The sequence below is a fragment of the Sorex araneus genome, chromosome 5 (genome assembly GCF_027595985.1).
Source record: "Sorex araneus isolate mSorAra2 chromosome 5, mSorAra2.pri, whole genome shotgun sequence".
NCBI lineage: Eukaryota > Metazoa > Chordata > Mammalia > Eulipotyphla > Soricidae > Sorex > Sorex araneus.
The window spans coordinates 118,930,549-118,952,251 of NC_073306.1; the positions used below are offsets into that span (position 1 = coordinate 118,930,549).

The 21,703-nt window shown below is 50.5% G+C and overlaps 1 protein-coding gene and 1 pseudogene across 2 annotated transcripts in view; one reads left to right on the forward strand and one right to left on the reverse strand.

The window, feature by feature from the left end:
- Positions 1-266: 266 nt before the first annotated feature.
- Positions 267-21,703, reverse strand: part of EDEM2 (ER degradation enhancing alpha-mannosidase like protein 2) — a 30,044-nt gene continuing 8,607 nt past the window's right edge. For both annotated transcript variants that reach the window (XM_004612543.3, XM_055139000.1), the window contains 7 exons: positions 21,208-21,333; positions 18,411-18,622; positions 15,743-15,884; positions 13,026-13,150; positions 9,705-9,849; positions 5,491-5,612; positions 267-841 (listed from right to left, as the gene is read on the reverse strand). In XM_004612543.3, coding sequence (XP_004612600.1) covers positions 341-841; positions 5,491-5,612; positions 9,705-9,849; positions 13,026-13,150; positions 15,743-15,884; positions 18,411-18,622; positions 21,208-21,333 — 1,373 coding nt within the window. In that variant the 3' untranslated portion in view covers positions 267-340. The remainder of the gene's footprint in view (positions 842-5,490; positions 5,613-9,704; positions 9,850-13,025; positions 13,151-15,742; positions 15,885-18,410; positions 18,623-21,207; positions 21,334-21,703) is intronic.
- On the forward strand, positions 3,661-3,865 carry LOC129405478 (U2 spliceosomal RNA; annotated as a pseudogene).

Consider the following 21,703-nt stretch of genomic DNA (forward strand, 5'->3'; position numbering starts at 1 on the left):
TGTATGGGGAAAAAGACATGAGACTCACCATGGCTTTTATTTTTATTTTATAATATTTTGTCTTATGGACCATACCCAGTGGTGTTCAAGGCGTACTCTCCTGGTAAGCTTGGGGAACCACGTGGAATGCTGGGAATCAAACCTGGCTTGGCTGTGCGTAAGGCAACTATCTCTGTCTTACCTTTCCAGCCCCTTACTGTTCTTTTAGTGCTTCATCTTTTGGGTGAACTATCCCCAAACTTCCCAATATGTAACATAGAAAAACGTGATAATCAAAAGCAGATTTATTGTTAATAGTTTAGTTTCAAAAACGAACAAACAAACAGAAATCATTCAGTGGTCACGAGGAATCCAGGAACACCTGTCCGAGCAGAGCCAACTTGGAGGTGAAGGGCTGGCTTGGGCAGCTGAGGAGGGGGGCTTTGTGCTTGGAAGGCTTCTTCTCCTGGGCCTGCTCCTGGTTCTCAGGCGAAGGAAACGTCTCTGGTCCTGCTGGGGGTGCCCATGGCCCTGAGCTCATCGTTTTTTTCTGAAATCTGGACCGGTTCCTCTTGAGCGAGTAGAATTCCCTCATCAAGTCTTCCACTTCCCACTGCTCTTCCTTCAGTCTCCGGCAACAGTGCAGGGCAGCGGGGTCGATGGGGTGCGCCTCTGTGTTGAAAATGTAACCCCCAGCACCCAGGATGCACTCCCCGTAGGGGGTGATCACCGCATCGAAGGCCGAGCCATTGTTGTGGATGAAGTTGGTGGGGTCGAAGAGCAGGTAGAGGTATTTCACAGTCTCGGCCAGGAAGAAGGACTCCATGCGGTTGTCGAGCTTGTGGTCTCGCAGGTCTTTGATCTGCCACAAGGGAGGGAGAGGGAGGCAAGTCAGAGCCGCATCCCTGGGCAGCCAGAGTCGCCCAGCTGGCCGACAAGCCCTGGAGGGTCTCTGGACCGGTCACTTTCCCCCTTTCCTAAGCAGCACCTGCATCAAACCGGCTTTCAGTTGGGCTTCCTGTCTCTGTCCTCACGCAAAAACGTTTCCGCCTTTTTGTACCTGAAGACCAGCACCTGTCCAAGCACTGGTCCTTACAGGCAGTCATTAACCACTGTGGCAGACACATCATTTTCAACTTTCTGATGCCTGTGGGATGGTCCCAGTCCCACGGAGGCCTGAAAAATCATTGCTTAAAGTTTACAGTTCTTCCTTCGCTTACTAAGAGGGTACAGCCCGATAAGCCCACCATGACTTGAAAACAGTCAATTGAAAGAGACATTTAGATACACCTAATGAGCATCACTGTTTAACCAAGCCTACCTGAACCCAGCCCAGCCCCCTGGTATTAGTCAACAGTTAGCTGCAGGCCTATTTTACCATAGGGGACTGGGTATCTCAGACACAGGTGGGTTACTGGGAGGCATGGTGACATGCACAGCCGCAAAATACAACATTCCCCCCCCCCCAAAACAGTGGCAGCACAGGAGACTGTGGGTCACTGCTGTCGATCCTCACAGCTGCTGCTCAGCACCACAAGATCAACCGATCTGTTTCAAACCCGGGAAAAGATGGACATTCCTAGTATGGTTCCTAATGAATGTGTCTCACTTTCACAGCTATAGAGCTGGGGGGGAGGAGGGAGAACCCATCATGAAGTTTTCGTTTTACTGGGGCCACAAGGGGTGAGCAGGGCCACTCAGAGCAATGGGGGATTGAATTCAGGCCCTTCCACTTGAGCCACACCTTCAGCTGGGAAATTGTAAGTGCAGTCATTGTAAGTCAGGAAACTGACGTGCATTCAGAAATTTTAGCTGACAGTCACACGTCACTGTTGACACCCCCATTCATACAACCAGAACCCCAGAGCCCTTACTAACAGGTCTTCAGGATCTGGCCTCTCTCGCTCTCTTTATGGCAGGAACAAGCCACCCCAGCCCAGCCCCGGCCCTGCACGGCTGTTCCTTCTGAACTGGGCGCTCTTCCTTCAGACCTCAGAGCTGGTGTCCTCACCTCCTTCACATCTCTGCTCAAGTGTTGCTTCACAGAAAAGGTGTCCCCGACCTCCCTTTATGGTACCTGACACTCTCCTTTCCCCTCTGCGACTGTGATCACAGCTAATCCTTCATGACAAGGTGAAAGGTTTGCTGAACCCAAGTCCCTTGAAAGGCAAGAATGTGGTTACCAAAATCTAGTTGTAGAGAACAACTGGAGTCTTGGGGGAAAAATGAAATTCATTCTGCGTTTCCAATCACAGAAGAGTGAGTTTACTTGACACAAACATCTCGGCTTCTCAGAGTTAGCAATATGTTTTGTTAAAAGACATTCTTAGTGTGGCTCTCTATTTCAGTCCCCCAAAGTGTGACTAAAACACGGTCTACGCAACAAACACTACTCTCTCACCCCGTTTGACGAAGGTCAGGGAGCCCCACGCCTATTCCCATCATTGGCTTTGGAAGACCTCCAAAGGGCTTCATTTTCAAGGAAAGAACGTCGGACATTTCCAACAAAGCCCCAGTGGGCTTATCCACTTTGGCATTTCACAAATGCAACATATTTGAAAACTAAAAAAGTATCAGCGTTTGAATACCCCCTTACATGTACGGTCTTTAAAAGTACACATCGATGTCGAGCTTAGAGAATCTCATCAGAGGACAAATTTTTGAAGGAGAAGGATGTTGTTTCCAATCCCAAACCCTACAAAACCTTCAGACTTTTCGGGGTGGATTTTCGTCCAGACTCATCTCTCACACATCTGGTTTTTACATGACCGCAGTTCTTGTTTATTTCCATCTCGCCTGCTCAGGGCCCCTGAGGATGGCCCCGTCGGTCTATCCCCCCCGCCCCCCCCCAGAATACCCAGTGCTCTTTCCAAATAAAGATCAGGTCAGATCACTGCTGAACTTCTACCAACTAGGACAGATTCCAGGTTCTTTCCCTGGGGCTTACTATGTGCTGGGGCCCTGCCTCGGCTTCCCCTCTGGCTCGCCACTGCTGCCGCTCAGAACTTTCTATCCGTCACCCACAACACACTCATGGTCATTCTGATCAGCGCAGGGGCTTCAGTGTCAGTGTCTCTTCGTTTCTAGAACCCTCTGACCTAGCTCGGTGCCCGGCCCACAGCAGATGTTCAGTCAATACCTGTGAGACTTGTACGATTATTTCCTTAAGGCTTGAGTTTAAGGCTCCGGGACTGTATTTCCCGTCTAGGCTCCATTTTATCAGCCTTTTCCCAAAATTCACCATGGCCAAGTTGCCTATCCAGGCCACTGAAGGGTCTCTGATGCAGGGAGAATGTCAAGGGCACAGACATAAGATCCCAGCAAAGAATGCTAGCTATGGAAGTGTTGCTGGCAGAGAGCAGGAGGGGTCCTGGCAATGAGCTTGGGGGAAATAAAAGAGCCCTGAAGTAGCCCAAAGGCATGGAGACCACTTCCTGTTAAGACACGAATCCCGAGCACTTTGGATATGAGGCACCTCCCAGTGGACAGAGGACCCCTCTGGAAAGCTCTAAGAGACTCTAAAGGTTGTGACAATATGAAAGGACCATCAAGGGTCCGAGGCTTTCCCTATGACAACACTCAGAATAACTTTCATCTACATTCATCTACCCAGAGAACTTTCATGTATGCAGTGGATTTGGAAAAACTGTATCTAGTCTTCTCCCAAAAATTATTCCCTCTATCGATTCTTGGCCTTTTGGCAACGATCAAGTGTAGTATCTGTTCTTATCAGTTTCATATCTAATATGTCTCCTATTGTTGAGGCCTCAGCAGCCAGTCTGAGACTTTGACCAAATCCCCTGCCCCTGAAAGCAAGAGCTGGCCCTGTTTACAGGGGCCCAGGGGCTTGCTCCAGCACTCCACACACAGGCACTCTGGTTGAGGATGAGGGATGTAACAGTTATCATTTGCCTGAGCTGATACACCCTGCCCTGAGAGCGGGAGATGCAAATCATTAACATCTGGACTGAGCCTGATGAGGTAAGTGTGATACACGTGGATTGCCCCCTGAAATGTATGTATAAAAACCCCTGTGTGAGCGCTAATAAGCTGATCGATGATTGACCACCAGCTTTCCCCCCTCCTCGTGGCTCTTGCGGTGCGCAGAGGGACAGGGTAGAGGCTTCTCTCCTACCCATTCCCTCTCCTATAGGGAGTAAGTCCGGTGACTTCGGGGGATCATACTCCAGTGTGCTGAGGGCGACTGGCGAGGACCCTGACATTCTAGCCAAAAGTTATTCTCTAGGGAACACCAAGTAAAATGTGATTGGAGATCCTGTGCAGGGAGGGAGATGCATGTTGAAAGTAGACTAGAGACTGAACACGATGGCCACTCAGTGTCCCTACTGCAAACCACAACACCCAAAAGGAGAGAGAGAGAACAAATTGGAATGCCCCGCCACAGAGGCGGGGTGGGGCAGGGGGGATGAGATTGGGGGGTGGGAGGGATACTGGGTTCATTGGTGGTGGAGAATGGACACTGGTGGAGGGATGGACTCTCGAATATTGCATGAGGGAAAAACAAGCACAAAAAGGTGTGAATCTGTAACTATACCCTCACTGTGACTCACTAAAAAAAAAAAAATCATACCCTTACATTCTAAAAAAAAAAAAAAGACGAGGAGGAGGACGAGGACGAGGAGGAGAAAACTGCCTGCTGTTTAGGTGGGGTACGGGAGGGAAGCTGGGGATATTGGTGGTAAGAAATATACAATGGTGAAGGGATGGGTGTTGGTACATTGCATGACTAAAACCCATCATGAACTACTTTGTAATTGTATCTCTCTGGAATTCAATTAAAAATAGCACTGCACTGTAAAAACAAAACAAAACAAAACAAACAAAAAAAGTTATTCTCTGCTTTTTGCAATCTGGAGAGTGAACCTGTACCCCTCTTTCTTTCCCCTTATATTTCTCTACAGTTTTAACAATAAAACTATTTTATTTCACTATTCGCCCCCTCCGAAATTCTTTTCTCTGAGGGAGGGCGAACGAACCCAGGACGCCAGTGCCAAGGTTTGGACTGGCTAGCCCTTTCCTGCAGAGCGCAACTCCTCGCTCCAGCCTGAGTCCAGGGCCCTGAGCACTTAGGTGATGGGAAGCAGCAGCAGGAGTGGGCTTCAGACACAGCTTGACGGCTGCCACGTGGGGTTGGTGGGATGCAAGCGTCCGAGTCGTTGTAGGAGCCTGTAGTGGACTGGCCAGTGGACCCACACCAGGTGTTTCCCTGGCTGGCCAAGGTGGGTAGAGCAGAGAGATGGAAGCACAATTTTCCTGACAACTCCCTCCCTCCCTCCCTCCCTCCCTCCCCACTTTACTATGTCTCCCTGCAGCGGACTTATCTGCCACCCAGACGACTGAAGCTTCTGTTTTTCCACTCTCCCATCTCTGAAATTGGCCCTGCTGGACGGCTCTAAGACGGTGTCCCCAGCGCTCCTGAAACCCACCCCTCAGCAGCTGCTCCGTGTCTGGGGAGTCAGCCCCAGTGCCTGGGCCCATGGGGATACTTACTGTCGCAAATCCGCACTCCACCTTGCTGATTTTTTCAATGGATTCCACGGCGTCTCTCCCGAGTTCTAAGAGGGTGGGGTCCCCCGTGGCCCGGTAGAGGTACATTGCGCTCTCAATGAGTTCTGCAAAATGCCAAAGAAACCCTCGTCACCTAGGGGGCAGAGTGGGGTCACTGAGGGCCGACTAGGGGGGCAGATTCCTCCCCCCACTCCCATCTGGGAGTGAACATGGGACACCCCACTCGTGTTGAGTTTTAGAGCTAATATCCACAAAGCCTGAAGATGAGTGGAGAACAGCAGGATGGGTCTGTCCGCAGGCAGGCCGCAGCCAGGCTCGGAGACAGGGAAGAGGGCAGAGGCTGACATCTATCCCCCGATACTTGTCCCTTCCTCCCTCCACAGACGCAGAATTTCTGCTTTTACCCCAGCACGGGGCTCCTGATGTTAACACTTTTCCTAGCAGCCTGGCATGGGGTGAAGATTAAGGACCCTGACACCACTGCCAGCCTTCTAAGGCCAGACTAGGGGTAAAGGACTGGAGAGAGAGAGTACAGGGGTCAAGAGGGCACTTCGCCTTGCAGATCGAGGGGCAAAATAAAGAGAAAGAAATATTACCTTAATTAACCCCCCACCCCCCCACCCCAATTATTCCTAACCTAACCTAGCTGCAATGTCAGATTGTGAGGCTATCATGATAAGGCCGCTTCTGACATGAATGAAGTAAAAAGACAAAGATTAAGATATTCGAGAGCTGAGCTGGAGAGAGAGGACAGAGGGTAAGCGCTGGCCTTGCCTGTGACGGCAGCTGTGACTACGGTTCAAATCCCCTCAACACGTATAGACTCCTGGGCACCCCCAGGTGTGATCCATGAGCACAGAGTCAGGTGTGGCCCTGAGCCTCACCTGTGCTCCCCTCTCCCCCTCCAGAAAAGGAATTCGAGAGCCCTACTGCACCCTAACAAAAATACACCATCAGTTCTCTGAACGAGCAGAAGGTCTCACTCTACTCGATACATCTAGAATACAACAGGCAGAGGAGCAACTCACGGTAAGATGAACATTAGCCAACAACAGGTGGGTTTGGGCCACACCTAGTAGTGCTCAGGACTTACTTCTGGGTCTACATTCAGGGATCACTCCAGGAGGGCGTGGGACCACATAGAGATAGAGCCTGAATCTGATACGTGCAAGGCAAGTATCTCCAGGTCCTTAAAGAATATTTGTTCCAGCAGAAAGAAAACCCAGGCAAGGGGGCTGGAGCGATAGTATAGCAGGTAGGGCATTTGCCTTGCACATAGCCAACTGGGGCTGGAGCAATAGCACAGCAGGTAGGGCATTTGCATTGCACGTGGCTGACCCGGGTTCTATTCCCGGCATCCCATATGGTCCCCTGAGCACCGCCAGGAGTAATTCCTGAGTGCATGAGCCAGGAGTAACCCTTGAGCATCGCTGGGCGTGACCCAAAAAGCAAAAAAAAAAAAAAAAAGCCAAAAAAAAAATATATATATATCTGCCTCTTTCCCCAGTTCCCTGCTACTTAACTCCAGGTCTCTCGACAGTGCTAGCCCAGCTGGTCATACCGGCTCAGGTAGGGTCACATTGACTGGGCGGTGGACACACCACACGTGCTCAAGGAGCGAAAGGTCAGTGCTCCGGGGGTACCTCCGGCTCTGCTCCCTACAGCTGGTCAGAGCAGTGCGCTGAGGCCTGTATCTCATCTTCCCTCACTCACACACCTGGGCCTAAGTATGCCAGTAACTGCCTCCATTTCCGGCAAATCTGGTCAATGCTCTCAGAGACTGTGATGGTCCTCAGTTCAGATTTGGACTTAGGGGAGGTGAAGACCCTCAGAGGCCTGTCGGCAAAACTCTGCCCTCCCAACACTGCCGATCAGCTCCAAGGAGCAGAGTGCGCTGGAGAGACTGTACAGCGGGGAAGGCATTCACATGCTTTGCACGCGGTTGACCAACGTTTGATTACCAGTACCCCATATGGCCCTTCAAACCTGCCAGGAGTGAGCCCTGAGCATGGAGCCAGGGGTAAATCCTGAGCACCACCAGGTATGTCCCCAAACCAGACTACTAACAACAAAAACCGCCAAGTGCCAGCGAGTAAGGCACTGGCAGCGGTTCTGAGCAGGATGCTTATCTTTGCGGCTATTGTGTTGGGGTGGGAAGCGTGACTAAGGCTTTCCCGGATTCCTGGAAGTAGTGTCTTGTTTCCACTGAGGCTTTCCTGCCCATCCATCACGCACGTGGAACACGAGGGCCCTGTGACCAGTGAGTGCTCCTGGCGCTGGCAGTGAACCAGCCAAAGCAAGACAACCCCCGCCCCACACACACCCCACCCAGCCACATGGAGTGGGCTTAGCCATCCCACAAGGATCTTGGTGGGAAGCCCACGCAGGTTCCCCTGAACCCTGACACCACACAAGCCTAAGTCTTACATTTCCTCCCAAACTCTGACCTCCCTTTCACCCTCTTGGTGACACTGGATATAATGCCACCTGCGTGCTTTCTTTTTAAAAGAAAAAAAAAGGGGGGGCCATGAGAATAAACACATGAGAAACTCCAAGCACAGAGTCAACAGAAACTAACATTTGTTCTTTGTTCTTCAGTTTGTTTATCGGCCACCCTAGTGGTGCTCAGGATATACTCCTGGCTCAGGGATCACCCCTTCGGGGAATCATATGAAGTGTCCTGGGTCAACCCACCACCCTCCCTTTCCCATCTCCCCCCCACCCCGCCACACACACACACACACACACACACACACACACACACACCTGCTATACTATCTCCAATCCCAGCTTTTTAAAAACCTTTTGAGGGGCTGGAACAAGAGCACAGTGGGGAGGGCATTTGCCTTGCCCTTGGCCAACTCAGGTTCAATCCCTGCATCCCATATGGTTCCCTGAGCACTTCCAGGAGTAATTCCTGAGTGCAGAGCCAGGAGTAACCCCTGAGCATCGCTGAATGTGACCCAAAAAGAAAAAAAATGTTTTGGGGAGTCTCCCAAGCAGTGTTCTAAGGGTCCCGGGCCTACTCCTGGCAGTACTCAGTCTGGTGCCACTCCAGTGATGTTTGGGGATTTGGGGGAGTCAATATGATATCAGGAATCGAACTTTGGGCCCCCATATACAAGCTACAAGATCCAGCTTTATGACCCATCTTCTTGGATGCTATTTTAGTTCCTCTGCTGTTCCCCCCACCCACAACTCCTTGGGATACTGGAGACGGAAAATGGGGTAGGGAGGGAGGCTCGGCTCAAGTCACTGAAGGCTTGTCTGAAGGTGTTCAGGTGGAAGGTGGGAAATGCCTAAGGCAATAGGACATAACCTTTTTGGGGTGGGGGGGTGATGAGTTGTGCTGATGAAGCTTCCTTCCTCTCTCCCTTCCCCTTCCTCTCCTTTCCTTCTTGAATTTTCCTGCAGTGACTCAGAAGCTCAGCAACCAGAAAAGAACTTCAGACCATGATCCCAAATGTCATCCCTTCATTCTCCGCATCTTGGTTTTTCGCACCGCACACGGGGAGCTGGACAAGACTCAGTGATTCATTCCGGAAGTCCCACTGCCGAGGTCTCAGGTGCCATACCATAGAAGAGTCCCTTCTCTGACCCAATGACTTGAAAACCTGTCACTTTTGGAATCCCACTCGCAGAATTTCCAGGTCAACAGGTGCCGAGTAGGTTTTGTTTCCTTTTTTTTTGCTTTTTCTTTTTTTTTTTGGGGGGGGGTTATACCTGGCGATGCACAGGGGTTACTTCTGCTCATGCACTCAGGAATTACTCCTGGCGGTGCTCAGTGGACCATATGGGATGCTGGGATTCGAACCCGGGTCGGCCGCGTGCAAGGCAAACGCCCTACCAGCTGTGCTATCATTCCAGCCCTGTTTTGTTTCCTTCTTACTTGTGTAAGCTGGTCTGAGCAGGAGCTCAAGTGAGGAGACCAGCATTCCCGCCCGCGCTCCTGTACTCAGCAGCCTCGGGCAGACCATTTCTAGCCCTGGGCCCCAGTGTCCTACAGGAAATTATGCGGATAAACAATTCCCAGCAGGAAACAGACCCAACACCACTGGAAGAATGAGACGAGGGGGCCAAGCAGGGCGGGAATGGACGTGCAAGACTGGGCAAAGCAGGGAGTCTCGACGAGGCACGAGGGTGGGAGCTGGACAAGGGTAGCAGAGGGCTGGCGGTTGTGGACCTGACTGCCTTACCTGGCCGAAGCGGATAGCCCTCTCGCTTCTCCACGGTATATCCCTGAGGAATGTTGTAGAATTCTGGGAGACCCCCAAATTGCTTCCACACAGTGTAGTAGTTAAGAAAGGTCCTCATGGCATTATCGATGTCACCAATAAGGCTCTGTGGGAGAGAAGCAATCATTAGGAAGTGAGCCACCAAAGGCCTGAGAAATCCACTGGAGCTAAAAATGCCCGCCACACAACCCCACGCCAGTCATGTACTTCTCTGCGCGGCCTGGAGTCAGATGCTTAACTTATCAGAGCTACATCTCTAGAAGACAAAATACAACATATCTCCATGTTGTTGGAAAGGGGCAAAGATCATATACGAAGTCCTTGCCCTGAGGTACGTGTTCAGGGGGGCCAGAGTTACACGGTACAGCAGACCTGCTGTCAGCCTTGCAAGAGGCTGACCAGGGTTCCATCCCCGGTATCCCATATGGTTCCCTAAGCCTCTGCCAGGAGCGATCCTAAGTGCTGAACCAGGAATGAATCCTGAGCACCACTGGAGGTAAACTAGCAGTTTTGTTTGTTGGTTTTGGGCCACACTTGTCAGTACTCACATGTTACTCCTGGTTCTGCACTCAGGAATCACTCCTTGCAGTGCTCAGGGGACCATGTGGGATGCTGGGGATCAAACCCAGGTTGGCTGTGTGTAAGGTAAGTACCCTACTCACTGTACTATCACGTCTGCCCCTCTACTAGCAGTTTTTAAGTAGGTAAGTCAGCCATCTATTTTTTTTTTTTTTTGCTTTTTTGGGTCATACCCGGCAATACTCAGGGGTTACTCCTGGCTCTGCCCTCAGGAATTACTCCTGGCAGTGCTTGGGGGACCATATGGGATGCTGGGAACTGAACCTGGGTCGGCCGCGTGCAAGGCAAACGCCCTACCCGCTGTGCTATCACTCCAGCCCCAATCAGCCATCTAATATGAAATTATAATCTAAAAAGTTTTATTATACTAAAATCTCACTTCTACCTACACCCCAGCAAATAAATAATTCTGTATGTTTTTGCCTTCTTTTGGTATTAGTTTTGAAACATAAGCAAATATAAATACGTCTTTTCCTTCCTTATTAAATTTAGCTTATTAGGTACATGGTTCTAAATATATTTAAAAAAAAACTATACAATATAGCTTGTTTTTTCATGTGTACATAAAAAGCATGCTCGATCCCTTATGCACTCAGGAATCACTCCTTGCAGTGATTAGCTGTATAGTATTTCATCCCTTAGCCTGCTGAGTTCATTCCAATCTTTTGCTATTTACTATAAAAATCAAAATTGCAAAAAATAACTCTACACATGTGACCTCAATGTACAAAAAGTATATTGGTGAGAGAAATTTCCAGCTAGGGTTTCTGGTCAGAGAATCCATGCAGTTGTCCTTCTGCTAGCTAATACTACTGAAGGAGACCCGCAAGGGAACAGCTGGCTTTCTGGACATTTTCACTGCATGTCCCATGGTTGACATAAACTCAACACTTCCCTGGGAAAATTCTTGGTTCCTTCACTTTCCCATAAAGCTGCCTCCTTATTCCTTCTCACTCCTGTCAGTCTCTGGCCATGCACCCAACTCCTCCTTGCTCCAGGACCTTCACACATGCTGCTGCTTCTTAGAACACCATCCTTCACCCCACCCCAGTTCTCGCCAATCAGGGCTCCATCCAATATTCTCTCTCAGGCTCTTCTTGCCTTCATTACTGTACATCTGTCTAATTATTAATTTGTTTCTCTTCCTCTATAAGGTTAACTAGGGCAGAGATCAGGAGCACAGAGACATTTAAATACTTGGTAAGCAAGTGAATGAACAGATGATTTTTGTTTGTTTGGGGGCCACACCTGGCATGCACTGAACCTGGCTGCATGCAAAGCAACTGCCATCTATGGTTTGTTTGTTTTAAATACTAATTTGTAAGTGCACTTTGGCACACAGAGGAGGTGGATTATTAGATGAATTAAAAAATCCCTCCAGGATCTGAGAGGTAATCCAGTGGATAGGACCTTGCACACGGCCAACCCAGGTTTAATCCCTGGCATCCCATTTGGCTCCCTGAGCACTGCCAGGAGTAACCCCTAAACAATGCTGGGTATTACCCCAAAATAAATCAAAACAACAACAACAAAATTTAATGGAAACAGTGACGGCAGGCAGAGCACCCAAGAGGCTTTTACCCCTTTCTCCTGCTGTCATAAAGGGGAAACTAGAGAGATATGTTCAGGAGAGAGAAACGGTTGTTGCTGACAGCTATCACAGCACAACCTGGAAACAAGCTGACTACTTGTTTTTGTTTTGGGGTCCACACTGGGAGGAGGCTCAGGGCTTTCACCTGGCTCAGTGTCAGGGACCATTCTCATTTCTACCAGTGCTTGGGGGAATATATGTAGTATTGGGGAGCAAACTGGGGTTGGCCGTGTAGAAGGCACAAGTCGTTAACCTCTGTACCATCTCTCGGGCTGACATGGTACTGTCTACTTTTTATTAAGTGATCCAACATGCACCAAACAAACAGGAAGCTTGATTCCTGACACCTCAAAGGCTTCCCTTGAAAAATTCAATCTGAAAAAATCTTTTTTTGTTTTTTGGGTCACACCTAGCAATGCTCAGGGGTTACTCCTAGTTTTACACTTAGGAATCACTCCTGGTGGTGATCAGGGGACCATACAGGATGCTGGGAATCAAACCTGGGTCGGCCGCATGCAAGGCCAATGCCCTACCCGTCATGCTATTGCTCCAGACCCTCAACCTGACAAAATCTTCTTTTTATTAATTTATTTTTTAATTAGTGAATCACCGTGAGGGTACAGTTACAGATTTACACATTTTTGTGCTTGTGTTTCCCTCATATAATGTTCAAGAACCCATTCCTCCACCAGTGTCCATTCTCCACCACCAATGAACCCAGTATCCCTCCAACCTCCCAATCCCATTCCCCCCCATCCCACCCTGCCTCTGTGGCAGGGTATTCCATTTTGTTCTCTCTTTTGGGTGTTGTGGTTTGCAATAGGGGTATTGAGTGGCCATTATGTTCAGTCTCTAGTCTACTTTCAGCATACATCTCCCTTCCCGCGCGAGATCTCCAATCACATTTTACTTGGTGTTTCCTTCTCTATCTGAGCTGCAATCTGACAAAATCTTAAATCTACTAACTCACTCTAAATCTGTCCTCCACCTCCAACCCAGCACTTCAAAATAGAAAACAGAAATGAGAACTCATAGAACATATTAGATGAGGACATCAGAAGGAGCTTGCTTCTGGTGCCATGGAACGCTGTTCGCTCTGTGATGGTGCCTACCTGAAGACCAGGCCAGTAAGCCTCCAAGGACTGGAAGACAGGCATGGACACCGTCCCCTTGTACATCTGCACCCATAGATACCAGTCATCAAAACGGGTGTAGTTCCGAATGGCTTTGTTATACTCTGCAGCAGAGATGGGAAAATGAAACTGTCAGTGATCAGGGAGACAACACGGAGGACTGGACAACAGAAGCATAAACAAAGAGTTATTTTGTTGTTGTGTTGGGGAAGAGGGAGGCCACCCAGTAGCATTCCAGGCTTATTTCTGCCTTAAACTCCCGCAGGGCTCGAGGGACCATATGGGGTGTGAGGGATTGAACCCAGGCCAGCTGCAGGCAAGGCAAGCGTCCTACCCATTGTACTCTCCATCCAGCCCCAACAAACACTTTTGCAATAGATCCTGTGAAGGCCTAGCTTCGCCACAGACTAGGAGGCCACAAAACCCAGGAGAAGGAGCGTAGGTTCTGGTGTCAAATTCCAGATCAAATTCCAGCTTCATTTTTTTTACCACTGGCTGGCTGTGGCATTCGGCAAGTTCCCCTCCCTATCTCTCTTTCCCTCCATCCATACCTCCTTTATTTCCTTCCTTTGTTTTCTTTCGTTCCTTCCTTTTGTTCTATTCCTTCCTTCCTACCACCTTCCTTTTTCCTTTTTGCAAGAAAAGGGCCTGGGCAGAATCTTTCACCTTCTCCACACCTTAAAGCTACAGCACACCGAGCAGCAGTGGAATGGGGAGTGAGGGAGAAACGCTAGCCAGGGTGTGTGTCATAACCTTCTGCAGGTGGAACTATAAAGAATGCTTAAATTGGGAAAGATAGTTTGAGGGTTAAGGCATTAGAACCCCATATGGTTCCCCAGGCATATCAGGAGTGATTCCTGAGCACAAGTGGATGTGGAAAATAAATAAATAAACAAACAAAAAGAATGTTTACATTCCCTCTGTGAGGTTGGAGAGATAGTACAATATGTAAGGTGCTTGTTTTGCATGCACTGGGCCCCGGTTTGATTCCCCAGCACCCCATTTGACCCCAAGTTCCACCAGGAGTGACCCCTGAGTACAGAGCCAGGAGTAAGCCCTGAGTATAGCCAGGTGTGCCCCCGACCAGGTGCACCACACCCCACAAATTTTGAAATAAACTTAAAAAGAAAAAAGAGAAAGAAAAAGAAAAGGGCATGGGTTTACATCCCCTAGCAGTGCTCAGAAGTTACTCTCAGCTCTGTGCTCAATGAGTCACACCTAGTGTTTCTTGGTGGAACCTACAGTGCTACAGATCAAACCTAGGCCTCCCACAGAAAAGGCACATCAGCCCTCTAGCCCTCGAACTGTCTCTCCTGCCCCAAGTTTTTGCATCTTAATACTCGGCGTTTGCCTTGCATGCAGCCGACCCAGGTTCAATTCCTCTGCCCTTCTCGGAGAGCCCGGCAACCTACCGAGAGTATCCTGCCCACATGGCAGAGCCTGGCAAGCTACCCGTGGCGTATTTGATATGCCAAAAACAGTAACAAGTCTCACAATGGAGACGTTATTGGTGCCCGCTCGAGCAAATCGATGAGCAATGGGACAACAGTGCTACAATGCTACAATACTTGCCTCAATAACAGTCAAAGAGGAGAGTAAAGGTATATGCCCCATCATATTGTTACCTCATCTACTCACTCACTCACTCACTCACTCACTCACTCACTCACTCACTCACTCAGTGACAGGCACTGAGCACCTACTAGGTGCCAGGCAGTGAGGGAGAGAAATAAGAGTTTGGCTCTCAGGAAACCAAAATGAAATTATATCTCACCTCCCCACTGTTCAGATTGCAAATCCATGAGGGCCAGGATTTTGTTTAGTTCACGAAAGAATTCCCAACACTAGAGGGTCCATAATAAATTTGCATAAAGTAGCAAGTATACATACAAATAAATAAGATAGCCTAAACAGTGTGTAACAGAGATTAAATAAAATGGTCCATATTCAGCATGGCACTTGACATATCACAGTGCTTAATATCTAATAAATAAAGGAGTGGCCATCATCATAATAATTAGTAGTAGTACCCAAGAACTCCTCAGTATTATTGTTCATGTCTAAGGCTTCGGGGAAATGTTTTTATTCCCAAGCATTAATCTGCTACCCACATACACAAAGCACTGTGGGAAACAGCTGAATAAGGCATGGGGCTGCATTCGATTGGCAGAGCAATCAGTGAGCATCAGAGCTGATGGCAAGACAGAAGAGGAAGGCTTACACGGAGGCTGTTCAAAGGGCTGGGTGTGTGCAGAGGCCCAGATCTGATCCTCAGCACTGCCAGGAACATGTTGGGAGCAGCCCCCAGGCACTGGCACTACTGGGTATGGCCCCATGACAACAACACACAAAAATCACAGAATGGGCCTTGAAAGGTGGATAGAACTCGGACACAGGAAAAAAGTTAGTATTCAAGACAAAAAGGCGAGTACACGTGCAATGGTGGAGCAAGAAAAAAAAAATCTAGAAAATGCAGCATGCAGAGAATTGCAGCATGGTTCAGCTTCCCTTGCAAGAGAGCATAAAGAAGCGTGAGTGGGGTCAAATGGGCAGTGTCAGCCCATTGAGACTCCGGGTATAGACTCAGATATTCAGAATTGACCCCGTGGTGCCTGGGAACAATGGAAAGTTGTTATCAGTGAGAATTTCCATCAGAAAAATCATGGGAAAGACCCCCTGACCCTGCCCTTTTTTACCTAGGAACATGGCCATGAGCGTCTTATCCTGAAGCAAGATAGCTCCCTTCACCAGGTACTCAAAATAGGAGTCCACGCCAGCCCCGATGCCTGCGTCCTGGGCCACCCAGTTGCCGGTGAGCACGTCGATGTGGTTGCCGACCTGGAGGAAAGATACACGGTCCCAGGGAAAGGCCCTGTGCCCAGTGAGGCCCTCCACACTCCTGATGGCTTAGTGAGATGCCAGGCAGGCACCCCAGCACTTCCTGGAAGGCAGACAGGCGGGCAGGACGGAGTGTGGAGGCATGAGGCTGGATCACGGCCAGCTTTCCTGCAGATCTGTACATTGAGGCTGGATCTCTTAGACCTCTGTGAAGTCTTGCTTACACACACTGGGGAAAATGAAACAAAACAATGACTGGAATGTGTATGTGTCTGGAAGGCCCTGCCAGGAGAAAATGTGAGTGGGAAGATGAGAGCTTGCTGTGCCCACAGTTGTCGGGACGTCTCAGCACGCTGCACGTGATCCAGCAGCCAAAGATACAAGACACACCCTCCACACTTGGACAAATCAACCTAGGAAAGACCCCCAAGATAGGAGAGGCTCTAAGAAGGTAGTGACAGGGTGACAGGGGTCAGGGGAGATGGCAGAGATGCCACTGGAGCTTTTTTGTGATCTGTGTGACTTTAAGGATGTTGGTGGGGGGCGTAAGGGGCCAAGGGGAATGATTATGAAGCTTTTAGGACATCCCTACAGTCCTCAGGGGCTACTTCTGGCTCAGCACTCAGAGATACTCTCAGTAGCATGGGAGAAGAAGGAGGTGGTGGGGGCAGAAAGCTGGGGGGAGGGGTGGAGGACCATGTGGTGCTGGGGATTAAAACTGGAGCTCCTGCAACAAGCTCAGCTTGTTGAGCTATCTCTTGAGCCCCAAGATGTTAAACAAAATAAATCCAGGGACTGGAGAGATAGTATTGAAGGTAGGGCACTTGCCTTACAGGTGGCTGACCCAGGTTTGATCCCTGGTACCCCATATGGTCCCCTGAGCCTGCCAGGAGTGATCCCTGAGCACAGAGCCAGGAGTAAGCCCTTGAGCATCCCCTGGTATGGCCCCCAAACAAAACCAACTAAAGAAGTTTTAAAGATTAAACTGAAGAGCTGTGTTTCTTATCTAACTGAGCCCCTTGGCGAAGCAGGTGACTTCACTGAATATACCATGTCAAAGAAAGAGCTTTGCTGTTCTGCATCAGGCACCTGGACCCCCAACCCCACCTCCCAGCAGCCGCCCCTCAGCGAGGATGACTCTAATGGTCGGTATGGAAGGTAAGTCCCCGGAAACAAGGGAGAGGAGGGGCATGGAAGGTGGCGGAGGGAGGCACCCATAAAGGGTGAGAAGGCCCCAGGCAGGCACCAACCATGGGAAATGGCACTGGAGCCTGATGGGTGGCTCAAGGTCATCCCAGTCATGGGCAGGGACCTGGGGTGTTTCTCCAGAGGCCCCATTAGCACCTGTCTTTGATAGGGTACTCTGTGCGGGGAGCAGTGAGTCCCACTCACCCAGCTGAGAGCCAGCCAAGGAGGCTTCCGGCGCTCATTAAGGCCCAAGGCAGAGCTGTGGTTAGACAGGCCAGGTGTGAGGGGGTCCAGGTAGGGCACCCACACCGTCCACTGCAGTTCTAGTCTGGAGAAGAAGCTGCTGAGTTTGGCCTAGTTACAGACTAAGGGACTGTCAAGGATCCCTCACCCAAGTTTCTCTTTTTAAACTCAGAACCAGACTTTGCCTAAATTGAGCCTCCATCTGAATCACCTTGGGATAATGCAATCTCTGTAAGTCACGATGACTCGCCCAGGAGGTATCAACACATCCCAGTTATCGCTGAAGTCACTGAGGACCAGAAAGTTTGAGTAACTTGCCCAGAGTCACGCAGTTTTGAGGTAGCAAGGCCAAGGAACTCAAACCCAGTTCTGACTAAATCTGGTGCTATTTCCTGGGCAGCTCTGGCACAACTACAGTTAGTTTCCTTGGATTATCCAGTTTAGGAACTGAAAACACCCTGAAAGGTTATCTGGTCCGAAGTGTGAAATTTCCATGAGTCAACAGGTATTGGAGAGGAAAGGGAATATCTGGGGTCAAACAGATTTGGGAAATGGTGAGTTAAGCAAAATTAGAGATTTATCATAGAATTTCATTAATCTTTAACTTGTTCTGTTCATGTTCATTATAATCCCCCACCTCCTGCCACCACCACCAATAAAAAAGACAATCTTTGAAGTGTTCCCCAAACTTAATTGGCCAAAAATCACTTTTTTCATGCACCAGATCTCAGAACAGGTATTATCAGAAGCCCAAGCCAACCATTTAGAAAAAAAAAAAAAAGAGGTCCTAGTTAGACTGCTGATCTTGGGGTGTCAATAAGTTGCGGGCACATAAGATCTACTCCTAGGATTCTGAGATATTCAACGAGTCAAAGCTTAAGACAGCCCCTCTGCCTGCCGGAGAATGTTCCCTCCTGCTCTCTGGGCCAAAAACTTGATTTAGAGGCTCGATTTCCTTTCAGCATCCAGTGCCTAAGTCCTACGCCATCCCGGATGTCACCCTGAGTTTCCCTTGGCAGGGCTGCAGCGTGCTACTGGGCACTGAGCCACAAGGACAGGGGCCCACAGTGGCCGGAAGGGTGGCAGTCACCTTACCAGCCCGATGTCCGACCGGCTCTCCCAGAGGCGTGTCAGCGCCGCTCTGGCTACGTCTTCAAACACGGGGTCACCGGTGAGGCTGCTGAGGGTGGCAAATTCCACAATGAAGGTTCCGATCCCGGCGGTACAGGTGACAGGGGTCTCGCCTGGGTTCACGCCGTGAAGCAGGTTCACCGTTCCATATGGCATACCCGTGGGGGTCTGAAAGGCTGCACCAGGGCAAAATGAGGACCCCAGGCAGACCGGGGAGGTGGGGAGGCCTAAGCCAGGAAGCAGTCTATGGCCTCATCTCCTGAGTGTCTGCTAGAGGCTCAGTCAGAGCAAAGGTGATGCCCCAACGAGAGAGGGGTTAGTGTCACACGCTGCTCTGCATGAGCCCTGGGGTCTGGCCCTGCACGCGTCCCCGCGCCCACCCACCACACACACTCTCTCACTGCAGCAGCTCATGTGTTTCTCCGCACTTCGTCAGGGCGGGGAGGCAGGCAGGTGACCGTCTAAGGCAGGTGGGATTAGGCCAATGCAGGGGCGGTGCTTGTGGCCACTGAAGTGCAGCCCCATTTGAAGCCACTCAGACCTAGGAGTATTTTTCTTGTTTTCCTTTGCTTTTATTTACTTCTAATAAAATAGATGAACTAAAGCATTTTAGTGGTGCTGGGGACTGAAATTAGGGCCTCACACAGGCAAGGCAAGTACTCTACTGCCGAGCTATATCCCGGCCCGATTCATACAGTTTCTATAACACCGTGGTGACAAAACTCATCTGCAGGCCTCACCAATTCCTTGGCTCCCCTGGAAGCCAATCTCAAATTTGGTGCCTTAAGTACAGTGTGGGAGCTAAAGTATTTCAAACGACCACACAGGCCGGAGAGACAGTTCACTAGGCAGTTGCATGCTTTGCATGAAGGGGGCCCAGGCTTGCTCTTGGACACTGCTAGGTGCCTAGGGCACCATTGGGAGTGATCACTGAGCCAGTGCAGGAGTGGGCAGCCCTGAACACTGCTGGGTGTGACCAAAAAATAAAGGGGGAAAAACCCTACAACAATAATGATATAAGAAAGCAGATGAGCCACCAAATGGCTGATGTTTTCCAATTTACAGTAGGAAAAGTCACGCCTGGAAAGAAGTACCTCAAATGGGCACAGAGAGCGCCAAAGAGAGCTGGGCTGGAAGCAGTGGTGAGGCACTCACTTCCTTTACCCTGCCAAGGGAAGCACCCCACACCCCACCCTCTGCCCTCAGTGCCAGCCAGTTGGAGGCAGAGATTTCCGCCCAGCCTAAAGTTGAACAATCCCAGGGAGACCCGTATGTGGCACCAACTTGTGGACAAAGCTGCCAAAACTTCCAGGCCAGGGAGATGGCCCGAAGGGCTGGAGCACAGGCTTTGCAGGCAGGAGACCTGGGTTTAGTTCCGGGTCCTGCAAGGTGCCCCCAAACAATGCGAGACACGACCCCAAGCAGCAAACCGGAAGAGCTTCTGGCCATGGCCAGCCAGGTATCGGCCCCCAAGCAAAAACAGACAACGGCAGAGGTCTAGTAACGCTGCTGGAGATGACAAACTTGTTATGTGGCAGCCACGAGGTGACAAGTAAGGAGAATATAATTCCCAACTGAAAAGGCTGCGAGAGACTATTTCAGGAAAGAAGGGGCATGACAAAATCTGCTTTCTTGACCAGAATGGTAGAGATGCGGGTGATTGCTCCAGTGGGCATTTAACGTGCATGTGTCCTAAGATGCAAGCTCCTTAAATGATCCAAAATGGGAGGCGTGGGCACTGAGGGGACAGGGATAGAGGCTAGCAGTAGAGCACATGCTTTGTCCAAATGAGGGCCTGGGTTTGATCCCCAATAGTGCCAAAAAGAAAAAAAGAAAGAAGGAAAAAGAAAAAGAGGTGGGGAGGCCAGCAGGCAACTTCCTATGGGAATGAACTGCACAAGTGGCTGTGCAGCGAGGAGAAACACGGTCCACTTGCTGTGAACCCAGACTGCTCCTGCCCTCAGGCTCGGCCCCAAGGAGAGACACAGAGAGTGGGAGCTTTGGGAGGCCTGGGGATTGGGGGGGGGGGGGAGAGAGGGAGGGTGGGCGGAGCTGACCACAGCAAGCTAGGGTGGAAACAGCCCTGAGGGCTTTGACCACACCCCAAAGAGAACACAGTGTCCAGCTGATGCTGCCCTCTCCCCCCCCCCCCACACCAGACAAACACCCCAAGCTTGGCCTCCAGCCCTGGACACAGCTTCCAGACAAGTCCCTCTCACTTCAGCGCTTCCTGAGGCTCCCCAAGCACTTTCTCCTTCCTGGCTTCATCTTCAGTGTAGCCCACAGTGGCGGGGAGGCCAGAATGAGGGTCCCTGTTGGGTACGCAGGGACCCGAAAAGGGAAGCCTGGCTCCGGCAAGCCAGGGGCCAGCAGTGCTGAGCCTACAACCTCAGGAGAAGGGTTCCTGTTCTCAGGACCCTTTCATCCCAGCAGCTCTGGGCGTGAGTGAAAGGACTCGCGCTCGAACAGGACCGAGGCCTTCTACCCCGCAGACTGCCCTTTAGCTGCACGTCCCGCCTTTACTCCTTTGTCCTTCACTGCCACAAACAGAGTTATCAGCTCATCCCTTCAGGGCCAGTGCCCGGGCAAACCCTCAAAATGCCCCAGGCTCTTTTGATCTCGTTCCGGGCGCATGGCAGTCAGAATGCCAAGTGTCTGGGGGAGAGACATCAGGAATGAAGTGAGTGCTGGCATCCCTCTCCCCAGTAAGAGAAGCGGAACCTCCCGATTGCCTCCCTCCTCCACCTCGTGCGGGCGTTACCTGGCAGGAGTTTTCGGGCCGCCTCCTCGGCCATCCTCAGGAGCGGTCCCGAGCAGGGCCACCCGGCCTCCACCTCCACGCCCGCCTTCTTTGAGAGCAGGTGAGCCGACAGCAGTCCCCCCACCACTAGAGCAGCACACACAGAGAGGAGAGTCAGGCTTGGAGGGGGATCTCTCGTGTGCACATCCTACCTGATCCCGCGCTCGGACAGATCGATGGGAAGGGCCTTGGGTCTTCTGGGGAAAGAAGGGTCCCTGAGCCTCACACACTGGGACAGTGTCGAGCTTAGAACACTCCCCCCCTCCTGGTGAGTTACAGAAGCGAGAGCCATCACGAGCCTTCAGGTCTGTGGCAGACCCAGCACCAGGCAACTGCAGTCCCTCTTAGATATTGAGGCTCTCGGCGGCGGCAGGGCCAGGTCTTCTGGCTCTAAAGCTCTTTCTGTTTTGTTTTGGTTTGGTTTTGGGGTCATACCCAGTGATGCTCAGGGGTTACT